General features: G+C 47.6%; 1 protein-coding gene and 1 long non-coding RNA gene across 7 annotated transcripts in view; both read left to right on the forward strand.

Moving 5' to 3' along the window:
• HMBOX1 (homeobox containing 1) overlaps positions 1-7,206 on the forward strand; it is a 135,022-nt gene extending 127,816 nt beyond the window's left edge. For all 6 annotated transcript variants that reach the window (XM_079968839.1, XM_079968842.1, XM_079968840.1 and 3 more), the window contains one exon: positions 4,027-7,206. In XM_079968839.1, coding sequence (XP_079824965.1) covers positions 4,027-4,164 — 138 coding nt within the window. In that variant the 3' untranslated portion in view covers positions 4,165-7,206. The remainder of the gene's footprint in view (positions 1-4,026) is intronic.
• Positions 7,207-9,245: 2,039 nt separating this feature from the next.
• Positions 9,246-15,436, forward strand: part of LOC307211971 — a 202,371-nt gene continuing 196,180 nt past the window's right edge. The window contains exons 1-2 of the long non-coding RNA XR_013836663.1: positions 9,246-11,050; positions 11,789-15,183. This is a non-coding gene — a long non-coding RNA (uncharacterized lncRNA). The remainder of the gene's footprint in view (positions 11,051-11,788; positions 15,184-15,436) is intronic.

Here is a 15,436-nt window from a genome sequence, read left to right on the forward strand (position 1 = left end):
TTCTGTTCAGATTTTCCACGCCCCAACTCATCTGGAGATCTTGTATGAAGGGCAATCAAAAAGTAGCAAAATGATCCCATGCATGTCCCACTTTCCAGCTATGTTTTTAGTTTTCTTATTGTCATTGTGGATCATTTTTTAACTGGTGTTTTGATTTAGTTGTGCGCTGCCCTGGGCTGCTGCTTGGGAAAGAGGAATGACACAGAAATGAAAGAATAACTAGGTAGTGCTTCAGGTTTCCACTGAGGCTCTTTACAAATATGAAGGCGACGATTTCAATTTTTCGTCTGTATTTTTTTTGGTGAAAAGAATGTCTTTGTGCAGATAAAAAGAACCCAATACAGTGCATTGAATCTTGCCATGCTTAGTTAAAGGGACGTTAAAGGCCAGAACATTTTAATCTCACAGCACGTGCATGTTCCAGCACCTATGTGCATTCACTGCTTTCTCAGTTGTGAAAAAAACCCCCACAAATTACTTCCTTAAAAAAAGCAAAAGCTGCTTCGTCTCCTCTTTGTTAAGGTTATTTTTGTGTTTTATTAAATAAACCCATGGATATGATTGTCTTCAGATCAGCTTTCCTAGCCTGGCACACTCCAGACTGCACACCTTGGACTACAATTCCCATCAGCCCCAGCCAGCCTAGCTGAACTCCCATAACTCCCATTGGCCACAGAATCCTCTCTGTTGTGGTGTCTGGGGCTTATGGGAATTGTAGTTCATAGCAGCTGGAGCGCAGCTTGGGCAAAATTATTATTATTATTATTAATAATAATAATAATAATAATAATAATAATAATAATAATAATACCCTGCCCATCTGGCTGGGTTTTCCCAGCCACTCTGGGCGGCCTCCAACAGAATATTAATAATAATTTTTAAAAACCCATAAAACATCAAACATTTAAAACTTCCCTAAAGAAGGCTGCCTTCAGATCTCTTCTAAAAGTCAGATAGTTGTTTATTTCCTTGACATCTGTTGGGAGGGCATTCCACAGGGCAGGCGCCACCACCGAGAAGGCCCTCTGCCCGATTCCCTGTAACCTCACTTCTCACAGGGAGGGAACCGCCAGAAGGCCCTCAGCGCTAGAGTTCAGTGTCCAGGCTGGACGATGGGGGTGGAGACGCTCCTTCAGGTATACTGGGCTGTGGCTGTTTAGGGCTTTCAAGGTCAGCACTAACAATTTGAAATGTGCTCGGAAACGTACTGGGAGCCAATGCAGATCTCTCAGGACTGGTGTTATGTGGTCTCGGCGGCCGCTCCCAGCCACCAGTCTAGCTGCCGCATTCTGGATTAGTTGTAGTTTCCGGGTCATCTTCAAAGGTAGTCCCACGTAGAGCTCATTGCAGTAGTCCAAGCGGGAGATAACCAGAGCATACACCACTCTGGCGAGACAGTCTGCGGGCAGGTAGGGTCTCAGCCTGCGTACCAGGTGGAGCTGGTAGACAGCCGCCCTGGACACAGAATGGACCTGCGCCTCCATGGACAGCTGTGAGTCCAGAATGACTCCCAGGCTACGCACCTGGTCCTTCAGGGGCACAGTTGCCCCATTCAGGACCAGGGAGTCCCCTACACCTACCTGTCTTCTGTCCCCCAAGAACAGTACCATGTACACAAAGAAACACAGAACTGGCATGAATCAGAAAGTGCAGAGGCAGTGCCAGAAGCATTTAGAGCAGGGAGACTTGCAGAGATAGCTTCATAGAGGAAAGAAACTGGCGCTCCCCATGGATTGGTTTAAATTTTGTCTTGTCCTACCCTTTCCCCCCACTTAATTTACAATTAAGTGTTTTAAATTTGTTGCTAGCTGCCCTGAGCCCGGTTTTTGAACCAGGAAGGGCGGGGTATAAATAAAATTTTATTATTATTATTTTTATTATTATTATTTATTATCTGCTGTGTCCAAAGAACTAAGCACACAGTGTGTAGCATTATTTAAGTTTTCTCCCCCCTCACATCAAGGCATTCGAGTTAAATTAGGCTAAGAGCTGAGGACTTGCCTCAGTCATACAGGGAGCTTCCTGGCCCCAGTGAGGACTTGATCCTTGAATATATACAATAAAAACACAGCTCATGCGTTCCTACCTCCCACTGAACTTGTCTGCTGGGTTGGGTTTATGATCCAAATTAATCAGGAAATAACATCCCCCCCTTCTCTCTTGATTCAGTTACAAGCATTACAAATCTTAATGCTACCTTGACTTGTATTTTGCCCCAAAGCTGCAGAAATACTAATTTTTCAGAGGTGCTCAATGTCACTATCCCCCCCCCAAAATACATTTCTTCCCGTATTATCTGCCCCCCTCCCGTTTTCTTCCTGAGAGCAGGTTGAAGCGTAATGTTTTATTTTGATTTGCGAGTGTACTCAGATGCCAGTGTTGAGGTGTGTCTTGAGCTCTGAGCAACACATGGATAAAACATCTATCCTTGGGACACTGAAAGAGAAGGCAAAACATTCCTGCAGAGAGAGGGGGGGGGGGAGAGACAAACACATAAGCATGTATTTTATTCATATGCACGTCAACACCCTTTCCACAAACAAGCTTCTATATCCGTCTTCTGCGGCTGAAATTAAAAAAGAAAAGTGTTAGATCACTTCCAGGAATGCACAGCCTCCACTCTCTGCAGAGTTCTAAAAATGCCTTGTTTGCACACTTCTTCCTTCCTTCCTTCCATCCTTGCCTTTTTTCTAATTAAAAAAACTGAAATATTTGGCCAGATGTGAAATGTATGTGTGCTTGTGCAGATAAGCGCACCAGTCTCTACCACTGAGATTATGGACGGGGCCTTAGATTGTACAAATTCAGAGGTCTTGCGGAATCGCTTTTTTTTCTAAGAGCCTCGCCAAGAGCCCTGAAGAGTCAAGCATTTGGGCCCAGCAGTCATCACTAGCTAGGATGGTGCCTCTGGTTGCCCGTGAGCTTGGCCTTGCTAAACTGATAAATAGCGCCCAAATCCCATGGCAAACCTGTAGAGACATTCCTAATCTCTGGCTGCGTAAACAGGGGATGTGTGCCCCTTTGCTCTGATTTTCATACTGCCGTGCCGCTTGCAGATTTTCAGGTTTCCGCTCGCGGAATTTAAGATTGCGGAATTTAAGATTGCGGAATTTGGGTGGGGAGAGACGGGAAGGAGAGAGCCTGGCTGCGTAAACAGGGGACATGTGCCCCTTTGCTCTGATTTTCATACTGCCGTGCCGCTTGCAGATTTTCAGGTTTCCGCTCGCGGAATTTAAGATTGCGGAATTTAAGATTGCGGAATTTGGGTGGGGAGAGACGGGAAGGAGAGAGCCTGGCTGCGTAAACAGGGGACATGTGCCCCTTTGCTCTGATTTTCATACTGCCGTGCCGCTTGCAGATTTTCAGGTTTCCGCTCGCGGAATTTAAGATTGCGGAATTTGGGTGGGGAGAGACGGGAAGGAGAGAGCCCAGCTTTCCCAAAACTTCCCTTTCAGGTGTGTTGTGGTTTTCATGCCTCTCCATAATTCCCCGCACGACTCGAAAGAGTGGCAGGTCCACCTAGTCTCTTTCCTTTCTGTCTTTGATTCGGAAGGGACCCTCCAGGGGCACGTAGCGCAAGGGAACAAAGGAACCTTCTTCTCAGAAATAATAATAATAATAATTTAATAATTTATTATTTGTACCCTGCCCATCTGTCTGGGCTTTCCCAGCCACTCTAGTCTGCTTCCAACAAAGATCAAAAATACATTAAAATGCCACACATTTAAAACTTCCCTGAACAGGGCTGCCTTCAGATGTAATAATAATAAAACCCTGAAAACGTGGTTATCTCTGTATGCCTCTTCTCCCTCCCACCAGTGCCTGACCAGCATGTCCTGCCATCTTTGGAAATAAGACTCACTAGATGATTAGAGTCATTTGCTCCCCTTAGACTGTTGCATCATAAAGACTTTATTCTGAACTCCTGTCGAGTGATGGTTTGCTTGCTAATGGGGCTTTCCTCCCCTTCTCCTCCCCTCCCTCCCTCTCTTTCCTCCCTCCCTCCCTTCCCCTCCGCCTCCCCAGGATGACAGCACTAGTCATAGCGACCACCAAGACCCTATCTCACTAGCCGTGGAGATGGCGGCCGTGAACCACACCATCCTGGCGTTGGCCCGGCAAGGAACCAGCGAGATCAAAACAGAGGCCCTGGACGACGACTGATGACGCGACGGAGGGGGAGGGGCTCCGAAACGAGAAAGTAAACTTAGTTTTTAGCCGTAGCACCTTAGCAGCCTTTTCCGACCCCCCCAAGCCCCCCACCCCGTGCCCCCCAAGCCCCCACCCCCGGTCTCCAAAATGTGTTCTTCTTAACAGTATAACTCTTTGCAGTCTCTTGTATGTCAAGTTAGCCGTTTAGGGTCTCGTTGTCCTGTGAAGAGGGCACAACGCCCTCCGATTCCGCGTATAAACTCAGTATTATCTTTCCCGGTCCAATAAGCAACCAAACCGACTGACCTCCCTCCCCATGCAACCCCCGTCTCACAGCTAGGCGAAAAACCTCTGTTGCTGTTGTTGTTGTTGCTGCTGCTGCGCTCTCTCTAGCATTCCACGAGTGTTCCTCCTGGCATCGGCGCCGGCCCTCGATTCCAGCTTAAATCTGGATTTAGGAAAAAGACAGCGCGGCTTTGCATTCTCCCCTCCCAACGTCCCCCGTGGATGCTTTCCCCGTCCCAAGTCTGGGGGAAGCTGTTGTTGCTGCATCGCTGGGGTTGGGCTAGATGGCCGCTGGGGGTCCCCTTTCAACTCTGCAGTTCTACGATTCCATGGAACGGGAGTTTGCGTGGCTTCGGGGCTGGCGGCCGGTGCGTGGCGGGATTTTGCAGGGGATAGGGAGGTGGGGAAACAGCGATGTCCCTCTGCTATTCGACTCGGCCTTCTTTTCTTGCAAACTGGGATGTGTGAGATGCCAGCCGACCTTGAAAGAAGCCGAGGGTCTCTTGTAAGCTTCCGTCCGCAGAAAAGGGTGCCCGCTGTGTCTCTGTGTGGCAGCCACGGGCATGTCGTCTTCCAGAGAGAACGTCGTATCATTGGGTGTCTTAGAAGGAAGTCTCTCTTGGTGGAGGTGGTGGGGTGGTGGTGGTTGGGTCTTCGGTGTCTGTGCAATGGGCTGCGAACGGAGCTGCCACAGAGATCTAGTAAAAGACCCACACACAGAGGGTGCAGGGCTGGAACAGTGACTCCGGCAGAGTGGGCAGGGACTGGACTTCCGCGAGGTTGGGTAGCCGTCTCTAAATGTGAACGCTTTGCGGCGAAATGGGTCTTACATTTCCAAACTCGGCCCCAGCTCTCAGAAGTTTGGGAAATGGCTCCAAAGTCTTACGACCACTTACTCTGCACCCCACCTCCCCGCAAGAAAATGCAGCGCTCTCAAGGAAAGCTTGACCATCGCCTTTTAGCTGGTTCCCCCTAAAGCCTTTCGGAAACGCAGATGGCGAGTCTTATGAGCGCCACAGTTAGCCCATCAGAGAGTGTGCCTCTTCCGTAGCCTCTTCCCCGCAGTATCGCACAATTGACCCGAAATAAAACCGGTTGCAGATTTTTTGGGGTGTCTTTTCTCTTCGTCCTGCTGTTTCTCAGGAGCTAGAAACGTGAATCAGGGGGCAGGTGAAATAATCATTGGAAGCCATAAGTAAACCGGAGAATGGATTTAGCTTTGAGCCAGGTATTCAGCAGCTGGGGTCCAGTTGCCGTTGACCACCTAGTACGACGCGGGTTAGTTTCTACTTCCTTTTGCGCTCTTTGGTTGGAGTCGCCGTGAGGTCAGGTTCAGGAGCGGCAGGCTGCCCAGGGATATGCCTTTGGTTGGGTCAGAACGCTCTGACTACGTAGGAAAAGAACCGACTTCTAAAGAAACAAATGGAGGTGTGTTTCCTTCGTTTTTTGTTCATCTTGGATCCAGTGTAGCACTTTGGGTTTCTTACTTTATTTCGTAAATAAATTGATATATTTGTATTTGATAATTTCCCTTTTTTAAATATATATATATATATATATATATAACATTGGATTAGCCTAAACTGAATATATATATATGTAAAAGCTTGTGTTAAACCATCCCATCTTGGGGAATCATCAGTCCAGGGCATCTCAGTGGACAAGGAGCCTCACCTGTTGCTCTGGAGATGCTCCTGTACTTTTGCCACGCTGGTCCCTTCCAGATGTTTGGGACTACGGTTCCCATCAGCGCTGCCACGGGAGCTCGATGGGAGAGTTGTCGTCCGAAATCTCTGGCAAGCACCAGCGTGGTGAAGGCCTCTGTGCTGAGTATCTGATTTCACTCATCGCCGCTGCCTTTTACCGCTTCCCGATCACGTCAGCGGAATTTACCCGGGAGTCGTTCCTGGTGGGATCGTGGCCCATGTCACTCAGCACCTCTTGGGTGCAAATCTTCAGCCCATTGACTTCTTGCACCCCTTTCCCCCCAATTCTCGGTTTTTCTGGTGACGTGTCAGCCTTGTTTTTCTCTGGTAGATTTTACTGACCAAAACACATCTCGTTTCTTTGTTTTCCTCCCTCCACTGAAACGTAAGCAACTGCTTGTCTTCTGCCCGGCACTGCCTTGTCCTAGTAGGCCAGCTTTCAAGGGGCCTTGGACTTCGACTCAGGGATGTTGTGAGATTAGACTGGCGCCTGGAGAGAGAGATTCTCTCCCTGTTGGGCAGAAGTTGGGACCCTCTCAGTGCTGGGGAGTGAAGAGGTGGGGAGATTTGGGATTTCCTGTCTGAGAGAATGACCCAGCACTGCCCCCAGATTCCTGTCCGCTGCTGCAGAGGGTAGTAGGACCCGAACCAATGGATTCAAGTTAAAATACAGGGGATTCCGACTAAACACCGGGAAGAACTTTCTGACGGTAAGAGCTGTTCAGCAGTGGAGTGGACTCCCTCGTAAAGTAGTGGACTCTCCTTCATTGCAGGGTTTTAAGCAGAGGTTGGATAACCACCTGTCGTTCCTGCATTTCAAGGGGGTTGGTCTCGATGACCTTCGGGGTCCCTTCCAATGAAGGAGAGTTTTGGATTCACCCATCCGAGCGAGTGAACCAGGAATCTAGAGCTGCTTCGTTGGGATTTTGACCTGTCGTACAATCACAGATGGAGCTGGCAAGCAAAGTGTCTGGATTTGAGAGGACCATTTAATGGTCAATGCCTTCTCCGCACTGATAATGTTGTCCTTGATGTTATTCCGGTTCCGAATTTGTTCCAGCAGTCAACTTTAGGAAATAAAAAAAGGGGAGAAATTAGACTGAAGGAACAGCTCACTTTCCCAAGTACAGTCAGGGCCATTGGCTCAAACAGCCGCCCCTTTTTCCCGTGGACGGATTTGCAATTTCACCTCCGCCACCGCCTCCAGTTTTCGAAATAAACGCTGAGATCTCGTGTGAGTTTGTGGCTCTGGCCCACTTGTTGCAGTGACGGCCTTTTGCTATCGATTCAAATGTTGGCGGCTGCTGCGTTGTCAGAACGAATTCAAAATGGCAGCCGTTCCGGAACTGATATTTTCAGAAGGTTTTGCTCCCGAGGCTGAAAGGAGAACGGTGCACTGGGTTACGGAAGGAAAGGAACCTGGTCCCAGGGCTTGGACCCTGATTGTGGGAGCGTGTGTGGACTCAGCAATAAATGTGCAGAGAGCAGGTTTGTACAGATCTAGGAGGAGTCGCTGTGTGTATCGAGGCAACGAAAGTCCTGGCATCACTCTGAGTCGTCTGGTAGCAATAGGCTGCCATTGCCACCCTTTTCGGATATTGTATCTCAATGGAAATATGAGATGCAGCCGCTCAGTTGCTCTTTGTGCCTGATGAGGAATGGTTGAAGTTTCCATCAGTATTGTCAGAGCAGTCAGTTCAGTTCCATCCTCTCTCACTCCGAGCACCCAAACTCTCTTCTTCCTTCTCTTTTCTTCCCAAGTTGCCTTTACGGTCCAATGAGAGTTTTCTAGATGCACTGCCAGGTGCCTAACCCACCAGCCCAGCCTTCGCCAAGTTCCAGGCGTTTGGAACTGCCACTCCCATGAGCCTCAGCATCACAAAGCTGGGATTGATGGGTGTTGAAGTTGAAAACATCTGGAGGGCCACTAGGTTGGTCACAGCTGCTATATGCTCACCTTTATTAGGCATTTTAACCATTGTGGGAAGCATTGAGGTTTTTGGAAAGTAGTCGCAGATCGACTTAGCCAACTCATGCACACACACACACAAAATTATGAGGAGGAATTTGTCACAGTGATTTGACCCGTAAATCCTTTTGGCCATGTGCAAACTCCCTCTGTTGTGGGTTTGGCGGGAAGATAGCCTTTGGTGGGAAGATAAAGCCTTTACTCCCAGCAGAAGGGTCTGGATCTGGTCTTCCAATATCTTTTTTTTTTATTTTTTATAATATTTATTAAATTTTAGTTTAACAATAAAATACATAGATAATAACACAATCTTTTCCAATATCCACATTTCATATTCATCTTTGGACTTCCTCACAACCCTTGTTCCTGCTTTCTAAATTCATAAATTTTACCAGCAAATTATTAACTTGGTTTAATTCATATAGTATAATTTTCCAATATTAATATCTCAAATTTTGGGATTCAACATACTCTTATTGAAACCTAATCATAAAATGTTACTTATCCAAAATTTATCTTTTCGTCTTCCAATTAAATTTAAATTTATATTCTTTATAGCTAGTTTGTTGAAGCCATGTTTTTGCTAATCTTACATCTTTCTTAACATTCATACAATTTACAATATTTTTGTAGATAGTCCTTAAATTTCTTCCAGTCTTCCTCCACCAGTTCTTCTCCCAGGTCTCGGATTCTGCCAGTCATCTCCGCCAATTCCATATAGTCTATCAGTTGCATCTGCCATTCTTCCAGTGTGGGTAATTCTTGAGTTTTCCAGCTTTTAGCGATGAGTATCCTTGCTGCTGTTGTAGCATACATAAAAAAGATTCGATCCTTCTTTTGCACGCTCTGATCAACAATGCCTAAGAGAAAGGCCTCTGGTTTCTTAAGGAAGGTATACTTAAATACCTTTTTCAGTTCATTATAAATCATTTCCCAGAAAACCTTCACCCTAGGGCAAGTCCACCAGAGGTGAAAGAATGTTCCTTCAGCTTCTTTACACTTCCAACATTTATTATCAAACACATGGTATATCTTTGCAAGCTTGACTGGAGTCATGTACCACCTATATATCATTTTCATAATGTTTTCTTTCAAGGCATTACATGCCGTAAATCTCAAACCTGGGGGGATCTGGTCTTCCAATATCGCCCAACTCTATGGTTTTGTGAAACAACTGGGATAACACTGGGGTAGATCTTAATTTTTTGGCTTCCAGTTCCTTCCTTCCTTCCATAGTCTTCTGTTTGAATTTGGAGCCAGAGCTTTACTTTGAAACCGTATAACATTAGCGTTGAGGTGTGCTGTTCCTTTCTTCCAGGTGGAGGTGTGTATACATTTAAAGCTCCCCAGCCCAAAGGGTCCTGGGAACTGTAGCTTGTTAAAGGCGCTGGTTTGCCAAGGGTGAACTCCAGTTCCCAGGATACTCTGGAGAAAGCCATGTGCTCTAGATGTACAGCCAGAGTCAGTGAAGAGCAGCTTCCTCTAGAACAATCCATGTTATTCTTTGTATCTTTCACTTCCTTCCTGATGTGTATTGTTGTTGTTTAGTGGTTTAGTCGGGTCCGCCTCTTCGTGACCCCCTGGACCAGAGCACGCCAGGCACTCCTGTCTTCCACTGCCTCCCACAGTTTGGTCAAACTCATGCTGTCCAGCCATCTTGTCCTCTGTCGTCCCCTTCTCCTTGTGCCCTCCATCTTTCCCAACATCAGGGTCTTTTCCAGGGAGTCTTCTCTTCTCATGAGGTGGCCAATGGACTGGAGCCTCAGCTTCAGGATCTGTCCTTCCAGTGAGCTCTCAGGGCTGATTTCCTTCAGAATGGAGAGGTTTGATCTTCTTGCAGTCCATGGGACTCTCAAGAGTCTCCTCCAGCACCACAATTCAAAAGCATCCATTCTTTGGCGATCAGCCTTCTTTATGGTCCAGCTCTCACTTCCATACATCACTACTGGGAAAACCATAGCTTTAACTATACGGACCTTTGTCAGCAAGGTGATGTCTCTGCTTTTTAAGATGCTGTCTAGGTTTGTCATTGCTTTTCTCCCAAGATGTGTATTATTATATCCCAAACCCTGCCTTTCCGCATATTTGGAGCGGCAGGGAGTGCTTTGGAGAAGGGGAGAACCTGGTTGGAAGATGACCAGGAAATGCTGAGATTTCCTACCAGAAGTAAATTCCATGTTCACAAACGTGCTTCCTGTTGAGATTTATTTTGATTTATTTTTTGGCACTCTGCACTACTTGTTCTTTTCAGCGATTGGGATTGGACAGAATTTTTTGGCAATAAGCGTTGGCTTGAGGAGGGGGTGTTTTTTTCGATGTTGGCCTGTCTGGGCAAACATGGCGAAACTCAGCGCCTGTTGCATCAACTTTCTTCCATGGCGCGTAAGAATCTGGGCTCTTGTTTCCCCCTCTTTTGCTGCATCCCCAAGCCGACAACGGTTTTACGTTCCATGGTAGATGACGCTTTATCACTTCCGTCGGAGGGAATCTGCCTTCTCCCGAATCAGACCAGCGCCATCTTTTCCAGACTGGCAGACAGCAGAGCCTCCCAGATTGCAGAGAGGGGCTTTTGCCAGCCCTTCCTGGGAAGGGCAAGAATTAGACCCAGGGCATTCTGCACTCAGTGCAGGTGTTCTGCCACGGTGCTGCCATAGCAGTGGCAGGGATGTGTCCCAGCCAGGATGAGGGGGAAGAGGCGAGGAAAGAAAGGGAGATGCTACTGAGATTTGACATTTCCTGCCCACAACAGGAGCATGCTTCAAAGCACCCCATGCTAACCACTGGCAAACTTGCCCTACATTTCCTTGTCTCCTGAACTTCCACTTGGCTGATCTGGACCTTCTCATGCGCTCTTGATGTGCACCTGTGGCTCTTGCGGACAGGCTGGCCCATCCATTTATTTTTTTAAAAAATACATTTTTATTATTTTATTTGCACGGTCATTTTTGCTGTTTAGTCGTTTAGTTGTGTCTGACTCTTCATGACCCCCTGGACCAGAGCACGCCAGGCACTCCTGTCTCCCACTGCCTCCCGCAGTTTGGTCAAACTCATGCTGGTAGCTTCGAGAACACTGTCCAACCATCTCGTCCTCTGTCATCCCCTTCTCCTTGTGCCCTCCATCTTTCCCAACATCAGGGTCTTTTCCAGGGAGTCTTCTCTTCTCCTGAGGTGGCCAAAGTCTTGGAGCCTCAGCTTCAGGATCTGTCCTTCCAGTGAGCACTCAGGGCTGATTTCCTTCAGAATGGAGAGGTTTGTTCTTCTTGCAGTCCATGGGACTCTCAAGAGTCTCCTCCAGCACCATAATTCAAAAGCATCCATTCTTTGGCGATCAGCCTTCTTTATGGTCCAGCTCTCACTTCCATACATCACTACTGTAGACTGATCTTCTCCAATCCTCTGGCCACTGCTGAGTTTTCCAAATTTGCTGGCATATTGAGTGTAGCACCTTAACAGCATCATATTTTAAAATTTTAAATAGTTCAGCTGGAATATCATCACTTCCACTGGCCTTGTTATTTGCAGTGCTTTCTAAGGCCCATTTGACTTCACTCTCCAGGATGTCTGGCTCAAGGTCAGCAACCACACTACCTGGGGTGTATGAGACATCCATATCTTTCTGGTATAATTCCTCTGTGTATTCTTGGCACCTCTTCTTGATGTCTTCTGCTTCTGTTAGGTCTTTTTACAATACATTAAATCACATATATCAGCTCTGCCGAGCTTGCGACTTCCCTCCTTCCCTTCAGCGGGTATCCCTTATTTTCTCCAATCGCGTATTTTAATTTTTAACCTTGTATCTGTCTTATACATTGTAGGAGTTACTTCAGTTCTGCCAGTGTTTTTAAACTTTTACAGTTATCCTTTAAGTACACAATATATTTACTCCACCTTTCCTGGAATCTCTGATCGTCCTCATCCCAAATCCTGCCGGTCAGTTTGGCTAATTCCGCGTAGTTCATCATTTTTGTCTGCTACTCCGCAACGGTAGGGACTTCTTGTGATTTCCAATTTTGGGACAACATATTCCTTTCATAATCTCGGGCTGGCCCATCCATTTCAATGGAAGACGCAGACTCAAAGAAGCGTCTCTGCCACCACAGAGCAGAAGAGAGAGCCTGCAGGATCAGGCCAATGGGCCATCTAACTCCATCATCCCCTTCTCACCGTGGCCAACCAGATGCCCATCATGGGGAACCAGCAAGCAGGATTTGAACCCAAGGCCCCCTTTCCATCTTCCAGCCACTGGGTTTCAGAACGGTGCAGACACAGCACAGTCACCCTGGCTATCATGAATTTATTTAAGTCATGGTCAATGGCTGCCGCAAGGCCTGCAAGCGGGTCTTCTTCGCCCCATCCCGGGGCCAGGTAGGCAGGCATCCAGCCAGAAAAAAGTGAGCCCCAACTAAGGTGAGGCCTGTTGACCGAAGTCCCCTTCTAAAGTGCGTTATCAGCTGAATGAGTTGCCTTGCAGGAACTGGACCAGCCAAAGAGACAGCTGCTTCCGGTGCGACTCAGTCCAAGCTTCCATCAGCCGGATCGAGGCCCTTCTCTGAACCGCAAACGCAGATGGATCTCAGGGGCTCCCACAGTGAGAGCAACTCGATTCCCCTGGCAGAGAAAGAATCGCGCCATTTCCATACGCTGGATCTTTTTTGTGTGTTTTTCCAGCTTAGGCTATTTGCTCAGGTCACATGCAAACTGCCAGCCCCCCCCCCCGCCCCCCAGTTTCCCAGGCTGCAGTCCCAATCCTGCTTACTTCGGAGTAAGCCTCCCTGAATTCAGCAGGGCTTACTTCTGACTAAACGTGGATAGAATTGCACTGCCCGCTGTCTTTGTGTGCTCCTCAGGATCTGTTAATTCTTAGCTTCCTTTTTTTGCCCAAGAAACAAAATTTTGAATGCACCCGTCTTTTCTGTCAACCTCCTTGTGGATAAAACTTAGTTCCTGAATTCCCCCTCCCTTTTTTGTTTTTGTTTTGGGGTTACTTTTTAATAAAATGCAGAAATAAATTATTGTTACTCAGTTTATTATGTGCTTAGCCCGATTTAATACTTTGTGGGAAATGATTTTTGGCCGATAACAATCTGCTGTGGAGTGACGGCGTTTCTGTGGCGACTCTTGCCTGGTCTGTTGGAGCTTGTATATCTCACACCAGGGTCTGACATTGTACGCCCTTTTAAAATGTGTGGGGGGGGGTTTGTGTGGATGGGTGGGTATTGGGTTGTTGGTTTTATTTTGATTATGTATTTTGTGGTTGCATATTTTGATTTTATTCCATGAACCGCCTCCGGGTATTGGGTGGTATGTAAATTCAATTAATAATAATAATTGTAGGTTGTGCCTTCCATGTAACTGAAGCTGCCATACATCCACAGGCTTCCCTAGCCTAGAAATGTCCACTCTGACTGGCAGTAGCTGAAGCTTCTCCCTGCCTCTTCCACCCAAATCCATTCTTAACTGGGACTGAACCTGATTATACATGTTTCTCTACCACTCAGCTGTTGCCCTGTTCCCTGTTCTTTGGTGCTGGATCAGGTCAGTAGCCTGACCAGTCCAGCGCTCTGTTTTCACTGTGGTCGGTTCGCTACCCAGACGGAGCTCACAAGCAGAATCAGAGCCCAGCATTCACCTGTGATTCCCAACAACTAATATTCAGAGGCCTCCGACTGCGGAGCTCAAACATAGCCATTGTGGTTAGTAGCCATTAAGAGTCTTTTCTTCCATGATAAAGCCAAGTTTTCTGGTCTTGCCCTTCTCCTCGGGGACCAGCCTGCGTCGTGCCTGCCTCTGTGACAGTCGCCATGTTTGGATGTAGCGCTAAACGTTTGCCGGGCTTCGGAGGTAATGCTAAACCGTTACGGTTGCAAACCGAGACAGAGGTTTCTGAACTCCTCCATGTGGCCACATCAGAGGAAGGCATTAAACTGTAGCTTAGCAGAGCTCTCTTTGTCTAAACTTCAGCCTTCAGGAGAGCCTTCCACTCTCCTTATCCCACACAATCTTGTATACAAGGGCGATTTGCACACCATGTTGGCTCTGCGACGATGGCAGCCATCACATAGTAGCCTGGCTATGTCAACACACACCATGTGATTTGTCTGCCACAAATCCTGGCCTGGCTAGATCTGGTCCAGCATCCATTCTCCCAGCGGCCAACCAGACCACGTCCTTTTGCCACTCCAAGCCAATATCACAAGCTGATAAAGACCAGCGGCCATTTGTGGCTGATACCGGCAGCCGGATCAGACCGATGGACAGTCTAGTTCGTCATCCCTTTTTCCCACAGAGATGAGCAAGGTTCCAGTTGGCCTCTCTGTCCCGCTGTTGATCCTCAGCAACCGGTCTTTAACGAGGTTTCGGTTTAGGCCAGCCACCCAGCCGAGAAATAACTTGGTGCTGAAATGCTTGTAGTGTCTTTTACAGTGGTTCTTCTGTTTGTGGCCGGGAACAGGGTCTCTGTCCGGGTCTGCGGTTGGAATGGCTTGGGTACAGCTGATGGGTTGGCTTTCGGTGGAGCACAGTGTGTTATTTCTGGTGTCTAAGTACAGAAACACCTCTTTGGAACCCGCTTAGCTGGTTATCCCAAAAGGGAAGCTGTAACAAACAGGTAGGTAGGACATTGAAATCTGCTGTGCCATATTGAATTTGACCGAGATCGCACTGGACTTTTAAGGAATGAGATTCCAACTCAAGCTTAGGAAGAACTTTGTGATGGTAAGAGCTGTTTTAAGTTGGCGGCGCTCTCCTTCCTTGGAGGTTTTTAAGTAGCGGTTGGACGGCCGTCTGCCAGGGATTCTCGAGATGGGATTCCTCTCTGTGATTCTGTGAACTCTGATAAACCGTTTGGTATTCCGGGCGGATTTCAAGCAGCCACTGCCGACACCGTCCCATCCTGATACAAGGAGCCGCCTTTGTGCAACTTTCCCTTAGTTTGTGATGTTTCGAAAGGGGGAGGCGCATGTCGCCACTTGCTTGGCACGTGGGCCATCAGTGTGGCGAGGCTTGGGAGAAGGTCGGCTTCCCCTCTCTCCGCGAAAAGGCCAGCATTGGAAAGCCGAAATAGAAGATACCGTATTTTTTGCTCTATAAGACTCACTTTTCCCCTCCTAAAAAGTAAGGGGAAATGTGTGTGTGCATCTTACGGAGCGAATGCAGGCTGCGCAGCTATCCCAGAAGCCAGAACAGCAAGAGGGATTGCAGCTTTCGCTGCGCAGCAATCCCTCTTGTTCTGGCTTCTGAGATTCAGAATATTTTTTTTCTTGCTTTCCTCCTCCAAAAACTAGGTGCGTCTCGTGGTCTGGTGCGTCTTATAGAGCGAAAAATA

This window comes from Podarcis cretensis (assembly GCF_951804945.1).
Source record: "Podarcis cretensis genome assembly, chromosome: 3".
In the NCBI taxonomy this organism is placed as follows: domain Eukaryota; kingdom Metazoa; phylum Chordata; class Lepidosauria; order Squamata; family Lacertidae; genus Podarcis; species Podarcis cretensis.